The 14,814-nt window shown below is 36.9% G+C and overlaps 1 protein-coding gene across 2 annotated transcripts; it reads left to right on the top strand.

Moving 5' to 3' along the window:
• Positions 1 to 6,067: 6,067 nt before the first annotated feature.
• Positions 6,068 to 10,002, top strand: LOC126590685 (ETHYLENE INSENSITIVE 3-like 1 protein). Of its 2 annotated transcripts, none has more exons than XM_050256188.1 (2): positions 6,068 to 6,297; positions 7,559 to 10,002. In XM_050256188.1, exon 2 carries the CDS (start codon positions 7,744 to 7,746, stop codon positions 9,562 to 9,564), a length of 1,821 nt encoding a protein of 606 aa, XP_050112145.1. In that variant the 5' UTR covers positions 6,068 to 6,297; positions 7,559 to 7,743; the 3' UTR covers positions 9,565 to 10,002. The 2 variants fall into 2 exon arrangements, with proteins under 2 accessions (XP_050112145.1, XP_050112137.1); XM_050256180.1 differs by having other exon boundaries at positions 7,553 to 10,002.
• The last annotated feature ends 4,812 nt before the right edge of the window (positions 10,003 to 14,814 follow it).

The raw sequence follows: 14,814 nt of genomic DNA, 5'->3' as shown, positions 1-14,814 counted from the left end.
TTCGTTTCTTCACCATTTTTCATGAAACTTGAACCATTGGAAAGCTGGAGATGAGAAGAACGATATTATACCTGTTTGAAGCCTCGAAAACCACTGAATCACACCTGAGCAAGCTCGATAATTTCGGCCAAACTTGTAGTGTTTCGATCTCAGTCCTCCGACGTCCAATTCACTCCATTTTTCTTCTCTGAGCCTCACAAGGACGTCCTAAAGCTTCCTATGTCCTTAAAATTCCTTGAAACATAAGATTTTACGTCCACATGAACAGTGACCAAAATTGGAGCTAGGGTTTCCACGTGAAATCGAAGGTTTCCTTACCTAAAAATGGTACCAATCGATTCGTCTGAGCTTCACGAACACAATGGTGTGCTTAAGTCCCCCGATTTGTCACGTTTCAAAGGTCTAGGGTGTCGTTCGTACAAGAGAGAAGAGAGAAAGTCTGAAAGAGAGAGAGAGCACGAGAGGAAAGAGATAGGGATAATATGTATGTGTGTGTGGTCCACGTGGGTCACCAATCCAAAACCACAAAAATTAACATTTAAGTCTCCAAAATAAGTCACACACACACTACAAGGTTCAACGTCCAAGGTTAAAACCGTCATTTACATCACCGATAATAGAAATTTGGGACGGGCTGTGACACTATGTGCGAACAATTTCATTTCCTTTTTTTTTTTTATTATGAAGAGGAATTAGTTTTTAAAATTCTAAAAAAAAAATTCTATTATGAAAATTGGGATAATGATGAGTGGTTTCTTCTAACATGTGAATACTTTTTATTTTATTTTAAATTTTTAAATAGGGCATGTTATACTAACTTGGCTGTGAGGTTGCTGTAAAAAACAGTAAAATTTATGTTCATGTAATTACTAAATTACCTAATTTTTTAATTGAGTTCAGTCTTAGTGAGGGGGTTAAAATGGTAATTTCATGAAGTTTTGGTTGACAACCAGGGTTTTATTAATATGTGGTGTAGATAAGGCCTTGGAAACCGGAGAGTTGGTTTTTGAGACTTGAAAAGCCGAAAGCTTTTGATTTTGGGTTTTGTTCCGTGTCCTCTTCCTCGTTTCTTCGATCGCTCCACCTAATTCTCCATTTATTTTGCTCTGCAAAATTTCCTAAGCAGCAAAGAAACTCCCCAAACGTTGCATGTCCAGGCAAAGAAACCTCAAGCGTCCAAATCAAATTCTCGTTTTTTTCATGATATTACATATCTATTTTTTAATTTCTTCTACAATTCTCTATCTTTTCCCTCACACTATCTTGCTCTCTCTTCAAATCTTATGATGTATATTCCTTTTCTACGACATGTAGTGAAATGGCGAGACAGAACAAAACTGCCTAGTCCGCCACCACGGTCGCCTAGCATGCCAAGTCGACCACCTAGGGACCGCCTAATACCCTTGCCGATTTATTGAACGTTTTTAGGATAATCGTGGTGGCGGCCCAATGGCCATCGCCTAAGCGGGTGTCTAGACCGCTTTTTAGAATAGTGACGAAGCATGTGATTTTAAAATTTTTAAAAATAAAATTTACAAATATATATATATATATATATATATATATATATATATAAAATAGTCGGTAAAGTTTTTTTGGTATGACCTTCAAACGATTTTATCGATGAGGAGGTTGTTCATATCTTTAGTGACTATTTCGAAATAACTATTTCATCGCTAAAAGTTTATTTTATTTGGAAGAATAATGTGGAAGAGAAAATGAGGCAACTGATATGATTACCTGATTGTGAGGCTTTCTAAAAAAAAATGTTGTGTTTAATTTACCATATTGGCCATAATTTATATTTTAGTATTTTTTTTTCCTTTAGTTTTGTTAATGGATAATTTAGATAGGGGTGTGCTATCCACACACCCCTTTTTACTTCTCACACACCCCTTACTAATTTACCACACAGCCCTTTTTACTTCTCACACACCCCTTACTAATTTATGTCTGTTGATCTTCTTCAATTCATTCGATCCGACGGCCGAAAACTAAAAAGGTGTGAGAGAAGTAAAAAGGGGTGTGTAGATATCACACCCCTTTAGATATATCGTCAACCATTTTGACAAATTACCACTTATACCTTATTTACATGGGTAAAGTGTCGATTTAGTCATTGAACTATCACCTCAATGAAAATTAAGTCCTTAAATTATTTTTTGGTAAAATACATCCCTAACTTCATTAAAAGTTGCTAATTTCATCCATACTATTATATTCAAAGCTATTTTATCCAATTTTTCATCAACTTAAGTCACTTGCACACTTTAAAGTGTAATATCGTTATTTTCTCGGCTACAAGCCCTTAACACTTCATATAGGTTGCGAATCTAATGTCTAATAAATTACTCTCTGAAGTTAACTTACACTATTTTGTATGAAAAACTACCAATTTACCCTCCAAAGTTAACTTCATACACTATTTCTTTATGTAAAACTACCAATTTACCCTCCAATGTGTATCACATGCAAGTAATGTGACTTAAATTGATGGAAAATTGAACATAGTAGGTTTGAATATAATATTAGGGATGAATTGGCAGATCGTTAAAATTTCAAGATTGATTTTTCTAAAAAAATAGTTTAGAGATCTCATTTTCATTAAGGTAATAATTCAAGGACTAAATTGGTAATTTACTTTATTTACATTACTAAATGTTCATATTGTTTGTCACCTTTTATAAAAAGAAGAAGCCAAATAATGAGGTAGGTTTATTGTCCATATCTAATGTAGTTGTTGACATGTGATTATTTACGCATTTTTATTAAATTTGAATAACATGGTTGAGTCAACTGCATTGCTTACCACTATAGATGAGGGCGTCTTCTCTACGTATAAGGGGAGAGGCAAACTTTGTCTCTAGTTTCTAGAATAAAACAATTTAAAGGATGAAATAGTAATTTCACACATTTGAATAAGCATTTTTTCTTCTTCTTTTGAATGAACAATATTATCTATATTAAGAGAATAAAAAAATGAGCTAAGTATCATAATAAGATAATAATAATGTAGTTCAAATAGTAATTTCGCACATTTGAATAAGCTTTTACAATTAAAAGTAAAACCCAAGTTCATGTCATTTCATTTTCTGTATTTTATATAAAAAAAAGCCAAACATATAATTTAGTATATAAAATAAAAAATCAAATTGCCCCATGCTCACCTGCATTAGTCTAGCTATGAAGTTAATCGGAGTTTCTTTCTTTACAATGTGGAGAACGAATTCCACAAGCATAGAATCATTCTGATGTTCTTGCAACCACAAAGGAAAAATTAGTGAGACGTTGTCACACCGTGTGGTGTGAGTCAAAGGCTCTTCAATGTCTATTAACTTTATGAACATTTTAACCTAAATATTTAGATTCTGATAAATATTAAAAAAATAGCTAAACTGACACAATGAAATTGGTGGAACACTAAGAGCAACTCCACCGTGCTCTTTAGCCCGATGGACTAGCCATTCCACCAACCCAATAGCCAGAGCTACAAGCTCCTACCCATGCAAGGCGTGTGGATGAAAGGGGGCCCAAGGGAGAGGCCTGGCAGGAATCGCTGGCTTGAGAGCCCGAGGTGGAGATGATGCAAGGCTGACGTCAAGGCAACGTCATCCATGTTATTAAGGCACCCATCGATCTTGACGCCACTACTTCCGATCTTCTCACCGACGTTGGCATCCCTCCATCTCCTCTTTCTTTGTCTCTGTTTGTTTCTCCATCCTCCTCTATTTTGCCTCAAACAATCGCTCTCTCTCTAACTAAAATCGACGACATCGACTCTGATTCGAAGGCCTGCAAGATTCCGACCACCCGTGCGGTGGATATGGTGGGAGATGGAGAAACAAACAAGAGAGACAAAAAAGGAAGACGATGAGAGAGAATGGAGGAGAGAGAGGTAAACGGAGATTGGAATTAAAAATGGCGCCGACAATAGAATATTGGCCAGAATCAGTGGAGACTTCGAGCAGGTGGTTATGGATGGGTGTGGAATCCGTGTGTATTCTTACCAATGACGATCATGATACCTTATCCGAAATTACAAATAAAATTATTTTGTATTATTTTATAAATAAAAAAATACTAATATTTTATTGCCTATTGCCAGTGTTATTTAGTGTATGGGTGGAGATGCAAAAGACAGTTACTGTTCACTAAGGGCAGTTACTGTTTACTGGGTGGATTCAATAGTGAATAGCCCTAGGGCATTTGCAACGCTAGAGTTGCTCTAAAAGAATATTTTTAAATATTTTAGCCATTGGATTTAAATTTGGACATTTAGCTCTTTTTTTACCATTAAATTTGATTATATTATATCTTAGCCATTGAATTCAATGAATTTATAAATATTAAACTAAAAACATATATATGGTGCGCCAGGCCAATGACCCGATGATATTTTGATCTAAATTTGCCCAAATAATGAATTTTGGATTAAAACTCATATTTGGCCCAAGGGTTGGAGCAAGTTGGGTAGGTTTAGGACTTAAAATTTGAATTTTACTCCAAGGGTTGTAGTAGGTCTAATAATAATATTTCAAAAATGCTACTCTTACCACATATTTATAAAATCATTGGTACTATCTAATAGAGATGCGACTCACATGTATTTGTGGACCCTATCTCTATTAGAGAGATGATAAAAATATGCGATAACTGTAGTATTACTCATAATGTGTGGATTACTGTTCAATACTACAATTTAGTATATCATTATATTAAAAAAAATTGATGTTAAATATAATATGTCAAAATTTTATTTAATGATTAATGTAGCCAATTAAATATGGGGTGTGATATCCACACTCTTTTTTACTTCTCTCACACCTTTTTGGTTTTTGACCGTCGGATTTGATGAATTAAAAAAGATCAACGGACAGAAATTAATAAGGGGTGTGTGAAAAATAAAAAAGGGTGTGTGGATAGCACATCCCTTAAATATAAGGAAAACTAATGAAAAATATTTGAAAACTTTGAGTTTTAACGATAAGGACAAAATAAAGGGTAAAGTGAATAGTACCATGATTGACTTTTTAGTATAAAAATGTGATTTTTTGTTAAAATAAACAGTACCAAGATATTTTCGTTAAAATTATCTTAAATATATATGTTAAATCTTCTTCCTCGAATGAATGTGTCAAATACTTTTTTATTAATACATTGGGCCAATGGTCACATTAACTATTAAAATATAACTAAAATTGATTTCAGTTATCATAATCATTGGTTGTCAATGTGATTTATGTAAAAATAAATTAAAGGCGTTTAACTCTATTTTTGTTTGTTATCAATAAAGACAGTTTGAAAGTAAGAAATCAGATAACTCAATTGTCCCCACTTATTATTACTGTTTAGTAGTATTCATTTTCACTTGTAAGTGAGAGGTTTTAAGTTTGATTTTTGCTAAATGCGAAGTTGAACTATATTATTGCTAGCTCATTTTGAGACTTAACATATTCTCTCGGCCCTTTAGTGTAGATAATCGTTTGATTAAAAAAAAAAACTCAGCTATCCGCCAATTATGACATCTCACTTTAAAAATCTTAATGTCTTTTAGTCTTAATTGACATATTTAACTTCTCCTTTAAAAATAATATAAAGTCTAGTCTTTTGTGATGAGATTCAAAACATAATTACTAGAAAAGGATTTAGGGTACTATTTATATTTAATTAGAAAATTTAAATTTTGCTATCAGTTGCACAATGTACGATGAATGATTACGATTACGGAATTCTTTGGATCTCTAGGAAAAGGATCAGATCCTTTTCTATAATTACAAGCTAAAATTGGATATACAGAACATTTGGTAAAATTTGGTTTGACCAAACGTAAACATCAATGACTTGACTATTTGAATTGAATAGTATTTGCGCACGTTTCGTAAGGTAGCAAGTGACTTGAGGGAAGGGAAAAGTGTACAAACAAAAAGAACGACAAGAAAAATAAAGTCTCCCCACGTGGTTCCTTCCCACGTATTAACCACGGTTAAAAGATAACCTAACCCTAGTTAGATAGTTCACCTTCCAAAAAGAAAAGTTACTGTTACCGTTGCTTTGCTTGTTCATATCCTTGTCCCTCCCCAACACACCCACCCACCCAGCCAACTTTCTATCTTTCTCTCATTTTCTTCTGCCATTAACAAACGAAAAGAAAACCCACTAAACTCTATCTCTCCTCTGACCAGTAAGGATAAAAATTCTGTGTCTTTCTCTCTCTCTCTCTCTCCCCCTCTCTGAGTAATCAGAGAGTGCTTGAGGAGCTTCAATGCCTTATACCACCGCTTGATATCCATCAATCAGGTACCTTCATTTTCTGCTTTTTTTTTTTTCTTAGATTGTTTTGTTTGTGATTGTTCTGTGTATATTGGGTTTATGTTAACATGTTCTTATCTGCATATTAATTAATAAATAGATATATTTGTTGTTAAATCTTGTGACTTTTCAAGGGTTTTGATGGTTGATCTGATTGCTCCTACTGCATCTGATTTGTAGAAACTCTAGGGTTCTTCTCTTATTCACTTGCATCTACATGTTTATCTGGGTTTTGTTTTTGTTGTTTACCATATAAATATATATATTGTTTTTTGTATTTTCTGTTTGATCTTTTTAGTTGCAGGGTTTTTTCTGCTTTGTTTTGTTTTAATCTGTTTTTTTCACAAAATTTGGATGTGAGTAGTTTGAATCTGAACGGAGGGATGCGTATGAACAGCCTTTGATCTGAGCACGAGATACTTCGGGTGTTGTGACTGCTAGATCTTTGCTTAAAAATACAAAAACCAAGATCTAATGATTAAAACACCCGGAGTATCCCGTACTTAGGAGCACCTGGAAATTTTGATCCGAAAGTCGGCTACCCTGAATTTTCGGATTTATATTAAATGATGATAAAAAGGATTAATAAGTGAATTATGTTGCTTAGATATGTGATAAATTTGCTGTAAACCTGTGCTATAAGCTATATCAGTTTGTGTAAACAAAAATTAAAAACCCAAAACTTAGTCCTCTCAATACTCATCAATAACGTGTTACTGTAAGGAAAATGAATCTGGATGATAGTAGATCTGGAGGTGCCTGGTTCTCTACATGGTAGCGGTGTTCGAAGTTGCAGATGTTACGTGTAACTTAAATTTGGTTTTTTTTGTGACTACCTCTTGATTTTCGGGATGATGATGGATATTTTATTTTCCTTTTTTTATTGTTTTCTCTTTTTGCTCGGTTATTTGAGAGTCACTTCTTTTGTTGCTTGTAGTGACGAGGGCCATGTGTTGGGATTATCTTCTGGTTCTTTTTTGTTTACGTTTTGAATGTGAAAACAAGGAGATCCGTCACGTTACTTTGTTTGCTTGCATGCATTATTTGTTTGGTTTGTTGCCCATATAATTTATGGTATGTTTGTGTAAGTGAATCCGAATTGTTTATTGTGTTACTTGTTTGTGATTAATTGTATTTATAAAATTATTTACTTAATTGAATTATCATTACTGCTAGTTCAATGTACCTGATTTATGATTTGCGACAATTGTGTGGTTAACTGAGTTATTGTAATTTATTGTAGTTGCAGAAGATTTGATTTCGTTGGGTTGAGTATCCTTTATCGGTGGACCTTGGCTTTCAGAGATTTTAAAGCTAATAACTGTGCGCAAGATTGGAAATCTTTTAAAGAGTGAGAAAAGGGCAGAGAAGTTGACGTGGTGTGCATTTGATTACCCGTTTATATAGTCAGGGTTGTTTTTTGTGTTGGTGCTAATGGGGATCTTTGAAGAAATGGGTTTCTGTGGTAATCTTGACTTCCTTTCGGCTCCATCTGGGGAAGGCGAAGCAGCTCCAGAGCATGAACCTGAGGCAACTGTGGAGGAGGATTATAGTGATGAAGAAATGGATGTTGATGAGCTGGAGAGGAGGATGTGGAGATACCGAATGCTATTGAAGAGGCTGAAGGAACAAACTAAGGGAAAGGAAAGAGTTGACAATGCGAGACAGCGTCAATCACAGGAACAAGCTCGGAGGAAGAAGATGTCACGGGCACAAGATGGGATCCTGAAATATATGCTGAAAATGATGGAAGTTTGCAAAGCTCAGGGTTTTGTTTATGGAATTATCCCAGAAAAAGGAAAACCAGTGAGTGGCGCCTCAGACAATCTGCGAGCATGGTGGAAGGAAAAAGTAAGATTTGATCGTAATGGCCCGGCTGCAATTTCCAAGTATCAGGCAGATCATTCAATCCCTGGGAAGAATGAAGACTGCAGTGTAGTGGCATCCACTCCTCACACTTTACAGGAGCTGCAAGACACCACTCTTGGTTCACTTTTGTCGGCTTTGATGCAGCACTGCGATCCACCCCAAAGACGTTTCCCATTGGAGAAAGGTGTTGCCCCACCTTGGTGGCCTACTGGTAATGAGGATTGGTGGCCTCAATTAAATCTGCCCAAGGATCAGGGTCCTCCCCCATACAAGAAGCCTCATGATCTGAAGAAGGCTTGGAAGGTTGGCGTCCTCACAGCTGTGATAAAGCACATGTCACCAGATATTGCCAAGATCCGCAAGCTAGTTCGTCAGTCCAAGTGTTTGCAAGACAAAATGACTGCTAAGGAGAGCGCCACTTGGCTAGCTATTATAAACCAGGAGGAAGCTTTGGCCCGAAGGTTATATCCTGATAGATGTCCACCTCCACTGGCTGCTGCTGGTGGGTCTCTCACCATCAGTGGTACCAGTGATTATGATGTCGAAGGTGTTGATGATGACGAAAATGTTGAAACAGAGGATTGCAAACCTCTTGTAAATCACTTCAACATTGGAACCGCTGGTCAAAGAGAGATGCTGGTACCTCAGATTAAGGGAGAGCTGATTGAGATCAACTCAGATTTTGGTCAAAAGAGGAAGCAGCTGTCTGAAGAGCCACAAATGATGTTAAATCAGAAAATTTACACCTGCGAATACCCGCAGTGCCCGTATCATGATTATCGCCTAGGCTTTCTCAACATAACTGCAAGAAACAATCACCAGATGAACTGTCAATACCGCAGTAATTCTTCTCAAGTGTTTGGAATGTCAAGCTTTCAGCTTCACAATGAGAAATCTGTGGGCTTATCTCTACCCATTGCTCAACCACCTGCACCCACAATTCAACAATCAGTGAACCAGGCAAGTAGGTTTAATGCTTCGGGAGTTGATGATGGGCAGAAAATGATATCTGAGCTTATGTCATTCTATGATAGTAATGTTCAGCAGAACAAGAACTGCAATCCTGGAAACCTCCATATCGTAGATAACCGCAACCAGCAGCAGTCGAAATATCAATTTCCAATGAATGATAACTTTTTTGGTCAAGGGGTGGATACAGGATGCAACATCAACATGTCTGAACCGGCCCCCATGCCTATGCTTCATCCAGGTTTCGCATCCCAGGAAGTTCAGTTTGATCAGTGCATCGCATTTGATTCTCCATTTGGAAACAATCCCATTGAAAATGTCGACGTGAGATTCGACTCCCCCTTGCACTTGGCACCAGCTGATTATAATGTTATGGACGCTCCGCTGAAGCAAGATGCACCCCCTTGGTTCCAATGAAGTGGGGTTTTCTTATATTGACTGCTCCAATGTGTTGGAGTTACACAGTTGCGGACCGAATAGGTGAAGCTTCTTTTTAAGTTTAGTTGCACTTTTTATCAGTCGGACTTGTTTGGTGTTTAGATGACTGCTCCAACCTATGTGTTGGTGGGAGGGGGGGGGGTGTGTTATGGATTACGTTTAGTTGCTTATATCTGTCGAACTTGTTAGATGTTTATAACCCTCGAAACTTGAACTGTAACTTCCTCATCTAAGTATATAGGTTATCTAGTTGCGGTATTGAGTAGAGCCAATAAAGGACTGGAAAACCCAATCCGTTGTTCCGTACTTTTGTTGAAATGCCGGAAACATTTTTCCGGTTGCTGAAGTCGATGTTGGCATGTGTAGTTATGTAATGTGTACACAGAAGACATCTATATATGTGATGGTTTTTATGTACCCTTTGCTTGTTCCTTATGCTATCAACACCAATATTCAAAGTGCTAGATTTGCCTGCCATCAACTATTCTTCCTATACATTGCATTACGTACACCGATACACTGAAGGAATCTTTATTGTCAAAAATTCTACAGTGCATCGATGTATGGGATTCCCCCCGCTTTAGTTGATGCTGGATGGCTGGCTTTGCATGCTTTAATCTAAAATTCCTCATTCTTAAATCTTGTACTGTTGTACATCACATACACGATGCACGAGAGAAGAACTTACATGCAACCATAATATCTTAAGCTCCACGCATCTCGTCGTGATTTGCTTTGACTTGTTCACACAGTTACGCGTGATTGGTTTCGAATCATTATCCTCTGCAAGAGATACGTCCACCTTTCAAAGGGGACGTATTATTTTTCTTTATTTGTCACATCAGTGAGTCCAAGTTTTTCTTTTGGGTCAAAGAGTTTGAAAGAAGAGTTGGTTTTGCGGTCAAAGTTAGGCAAGTTTTCTTGTATTTATTGAGTCATTAGATTCTCAACCAAGTAAATGGTAACAACCGGAAAGGGAGAGAGAGGAATTCTCTTCTCATTGACTCCCAGTCTCCCTATTCCTGTTTGGGTCTAGTTCAAATCGTGTACGCATAGAAAACAAGAAAGAACGAAATAAAGCAAGCAGTTACTGCGGCTGCTGCTGCTACTGCTACTACTGCTGCTGCTATAAAACATCATCCATCACCCCAAGCACCCAGGGCTTCCGGCCGCAACACTGTTCCATTCCGTTCCGCTCCATTGACGATAAATGTGATTCAACGGCTCCAAAACACAGGAATTTCTCATCATCAAGATCCCTTTTGCTCTTAGACTTACTCCAACTCTTTGTGTAAAACACAAACTTTAGGTTCTAAACCTACCCTAACTTGTTTCAACCCTTGAGCGTTATATGATTTTTAACCAAGACTCATTTTGGGGGAAAATTTAGCCCAGTATTCCCCTGGGTTAGTGGGCATAGTTTTATATTTATAAATTCATTGATAGCTAAAATTTATTATGATTAAATCCAACGATCAAGAAAAAAAAAAATCTAACTGTCCAAATTTAAATTCAATAACTAAAATAATTTAAGGGTAAATTACATAGTAGCCCCTCAGGTTTGAGGTCTATTACAACCTCATACAACAACTTTAAAAAATTTCACTTTCATACATCCAATATCATTTTATTTCAAAATAACACCTCCGTTAGATTTTTCATCCATTAGTCTGTTAAATGCTGACGTGGCTGCCACATTTATGCTGATGTGGCTGCCACGTGGAAAAAATAATAATTTTTTAATTTTTAAAAATATTATAATAATTTACCCTTTAAAAAAAAAAAAAAAAAAAAAGAAAAAAAAAGAAGCTGAAACCTAGCAACCATTTCCCCAATCCTCCTCCACTCTCCTCACTATCTCTCTCGAACCCCAAACCCCCCAAAATCTCCAGATCCAAAACCCACACAATGCAACTCTGCTGGCGCCTTCCTCCTCACGCTCACACTCCTCCGACCTCTCCGACTACCTCACCTCTCTCTCCCTCCATATCACCTTGTTCGAAGCCTCCAAAATTTCAATACGGCTGTGTCGCATTCAGTTCAGGAGCTCCACGGTTTCGGTTTCCAGCGATAATAAGAGTGAGCGTTGCTGCAGAGATTTGGGTTTCCATTTCCTCCTCCTCGACGGGGCTCTTTGATTCAAGGGCTTGGGGGTTTGAAATGGTTCAACTTAAAAAAAAAATAATGGAATTTAAGATGGAAAATGGAGAGAACTCTGATATGGGTTTTTAAGATTGAGAACTCCGATGTTCCCAATCGCCGATGGAGACCACTCGGGCGAGCTAGTTGCTGCTGTCGTCGCCGACGATGGTAAGGTCGAAGTTGGGAGGCTCGGAGGGAGAAGATGGGTGGGGGGGGGCGGCGCGGTCCTGATCGACAATCTCTTCCGCGACAGTTCCGGAGCTCTGGCGACTCCGACCGAGTCGCTATCGAAGCTCAGCACCGGGACCGTCTTCCCGAAAAGCTTGATCGCTGGGTCCTTTGCTGCCTCCGACATTTTTGCTACGCTTTTCTTTTCCTTTCCTTTATCCTTTTTCACAAAAGTTCGACTTCGAAAAGAAAAACAGAGAGATAGAGAGAAATACACGAAAGATCTGACTGTGCCACTGCTGGTGAAGACTATTATGAAGATCTTGGACCAGGTGACGGAGTACGCGGCGGGAGTGGGGTTGCGGGGAAGGGGATCTGGGTTCGGGTTTTTGTGGTTTTTTTTATATTTTATTTTTTTTAATTATTTTTAATAGGGTTAATATTATAATATTGTTAATGTATAAAAATTATTATTTTTGCCACGTGGCAGCCAAATCAGCGCAATTGTGGCAGCCACGTCAGCATTTAACAGACCATTGGATGGAAAATCTAACGGAGGTGTTATTTTGAAATAAAATAGTACTTGAGGTATGAAAGTGAAATGTTTTAAAGATGTTGTATGAGGTTGTAATAGACCTCAAACTTGAGGGGTTTCTATGTAATTTACCCATAATTTAATTTAATTTAATTTTTCATGTGTTTCATATTCTTTCATAGTGTTCCACGAGTTTTTTGGTGTCGGTTTAGTAATTTTTCAATATTGATCAGAATCTAAATATTTTTAAGTTAAAATATTCATAAAAATAAATTACAATAGCCTACATAACTTTTTTTTAAAGTTACTTTACTAAAAACATTATCCTAATTTCGGGTTAAAAATTTAACTAGCAAGGTTGGAGCAGAAAAACTTTTTGGGTTCAAAACCTAAATCTTCGGGCTTAAACATTTTAGGTTTTAACCAAGGGTTGGAGATGGTCTTGGGAGGCCAAGTTTCTATTAATCTTTTGTATTTTAATTTTAAAAGAGAAATAACTGGTAGCAAGCCACGATTATCCACCCCTTCCGGAAACAAGAAAGACTCACAAAGTTTCTATTAATCTTATTGACATTATCACAACATACATGTAGGCAACCTGATGTTATGCATAGAATAAATTGGAATAGATGAAGTGTCAAATGGGTCAAAAACCTTTCCATATGATAACCGTGGCGGGTCAAGTATAAGGAGGACTAGTTGCGTTATTTCAACTTTATGGCATGCTAGCTTAGAATGGGTTCAGACGAGTACTAAAATTATTTTGATTACTGATTTCTCTTGTATTTTAAATGGACAAGCGGAAAATAAAAATTTCGGGCTCCCACGTTACAATCTCTAATTTACTACTGAACTAAATTGAGTTAGAGAGAAATCTCTTCCCAATTCATGACATTCACACAAGCCTCAGAGTTATAATGACTCCGTTAGAATTGTGGTTTATCAGCGTGAGCTTTTGCTTCCTTATCTACGAGATTCATTGTCTCCTTCCTTTCCTTCTAAGAGCAATTCCACCCCTGTGGACTTTGCGCCAGCACCCAGCGCATTTATCCACTCAAATGAACAGTAATAGACTGGAGTGAACAGTAATAGGTCAAGGCATCTCCACCCCTAAAAAAATGCGCTGGCACCCAGCGCATTTATTTGGTGTGTTTTTTTTTTAAGTTTATTTCGGATAAGATTTTTAACCCATTTAAAATAAAGAATAAAAAAATAAAATAGTTTTAATCTCGTCACGCCACGTGTCATTATCTGAACGTACTATTTTGTGAATAGATTTCCGATATTATTTTCAACCAATCCCGACACGCCACGTGTCACTTCCGTGGTACAATAATTTAGCCAAGATTTCGATAAGATTTCGATAATTGAAATGTGGTGTAAAGGTGAAAGATGAGGGTTAGGTATTTATAGGAAAAAAAATAACATTTTTCCATTATTTCTGTAATTTTTTTAAAATTTTCTGTATTTTTTAATAATTTTTCTGTATTTTTTAATATTTTTTAATGAATTTTAATATAGTTAATTAATCTGGACCGTTGGATTTGAAAAATATTCAAATCCAAGAGCCAGGGACTTGCCACGTGGCCAACGGTCATATTTCTGACCGTTGGGGCCTTTTTTTTTTTTTTTTTTTTTTTACTTTTTTGTAAAAAGAACGTGGACCGTTGATTTTTGATCTGACGGTCCATGTTAAAAGTAAAATTTAAATTTTTTTTACCGTTGGAAATCCAACGGTCTAGAAAACTAGCCGTTGGAAATCCAACGGCACTGAGGAGGGCCACGTAGCCCTATTCCGGGTTCTCCACAAGTGGGCTGACAAGCGGGCCCCCCCGCCTGCAACCCGGTTCCCTACTCGCTCTTCTGCGCGCTTGTGCTGCACGCGCCTTCTAAACAGGCCGGTCTCTGGGTCTGTCCGAAATAGGTTGGCCCGTTGCCCAGCTTGGGCTGTGTCCCAGGCTCTTTCGCGGGCTGGAGCAACTTGACAAGGGGCTGGGCTGTTTTTTGGACTTGGTGCTGGGCAATTTCCACTGGGGTGGAATTGCTCTAACTAGGAGGTGAAAGTTGGATTAGAGATTCCAATCTAAACAGAAAATTTTCATTCTGAGTCCAAACATTATTGATTCCCAAAATTTTCAACAAAATTGGATGGCCATTGGAATGTACCTATCCGATTTCAAATTTCTCAAACTTGTTCCTTTAAAAAAAAATTATGCATATTCTTATTTTATCATGTTTGTTATTATATTTAGTATGTTTTATCTCATATTTTGTATATTTAATCATATTATTATATTCTAAAAATAAAGAGTATAATCATACATACTATTTAATCGTATCTAATATGGTCTTATGTCATAAAAAAGAAAATATTGCATAGTGCA

Source organism: Malus sylvestris, chromosome 2 (genome assembly GCF_916048215.2).
Source record: "Malus sylvestris chromosome 2, drMalSylv7.2, whole genome shotgun sequence".
In the NCBI taxonomy this organism is placed as follows: domain Eukaryota; kingdom Viridiplantae; phylum Streptophyta; class Magnoliopsida; order Rosales; family Rosaceae; genus Malus; species Malus sylvestris.
This window is presented reverse-complemented; position numbering and strand designations above follow the sequence as displayed.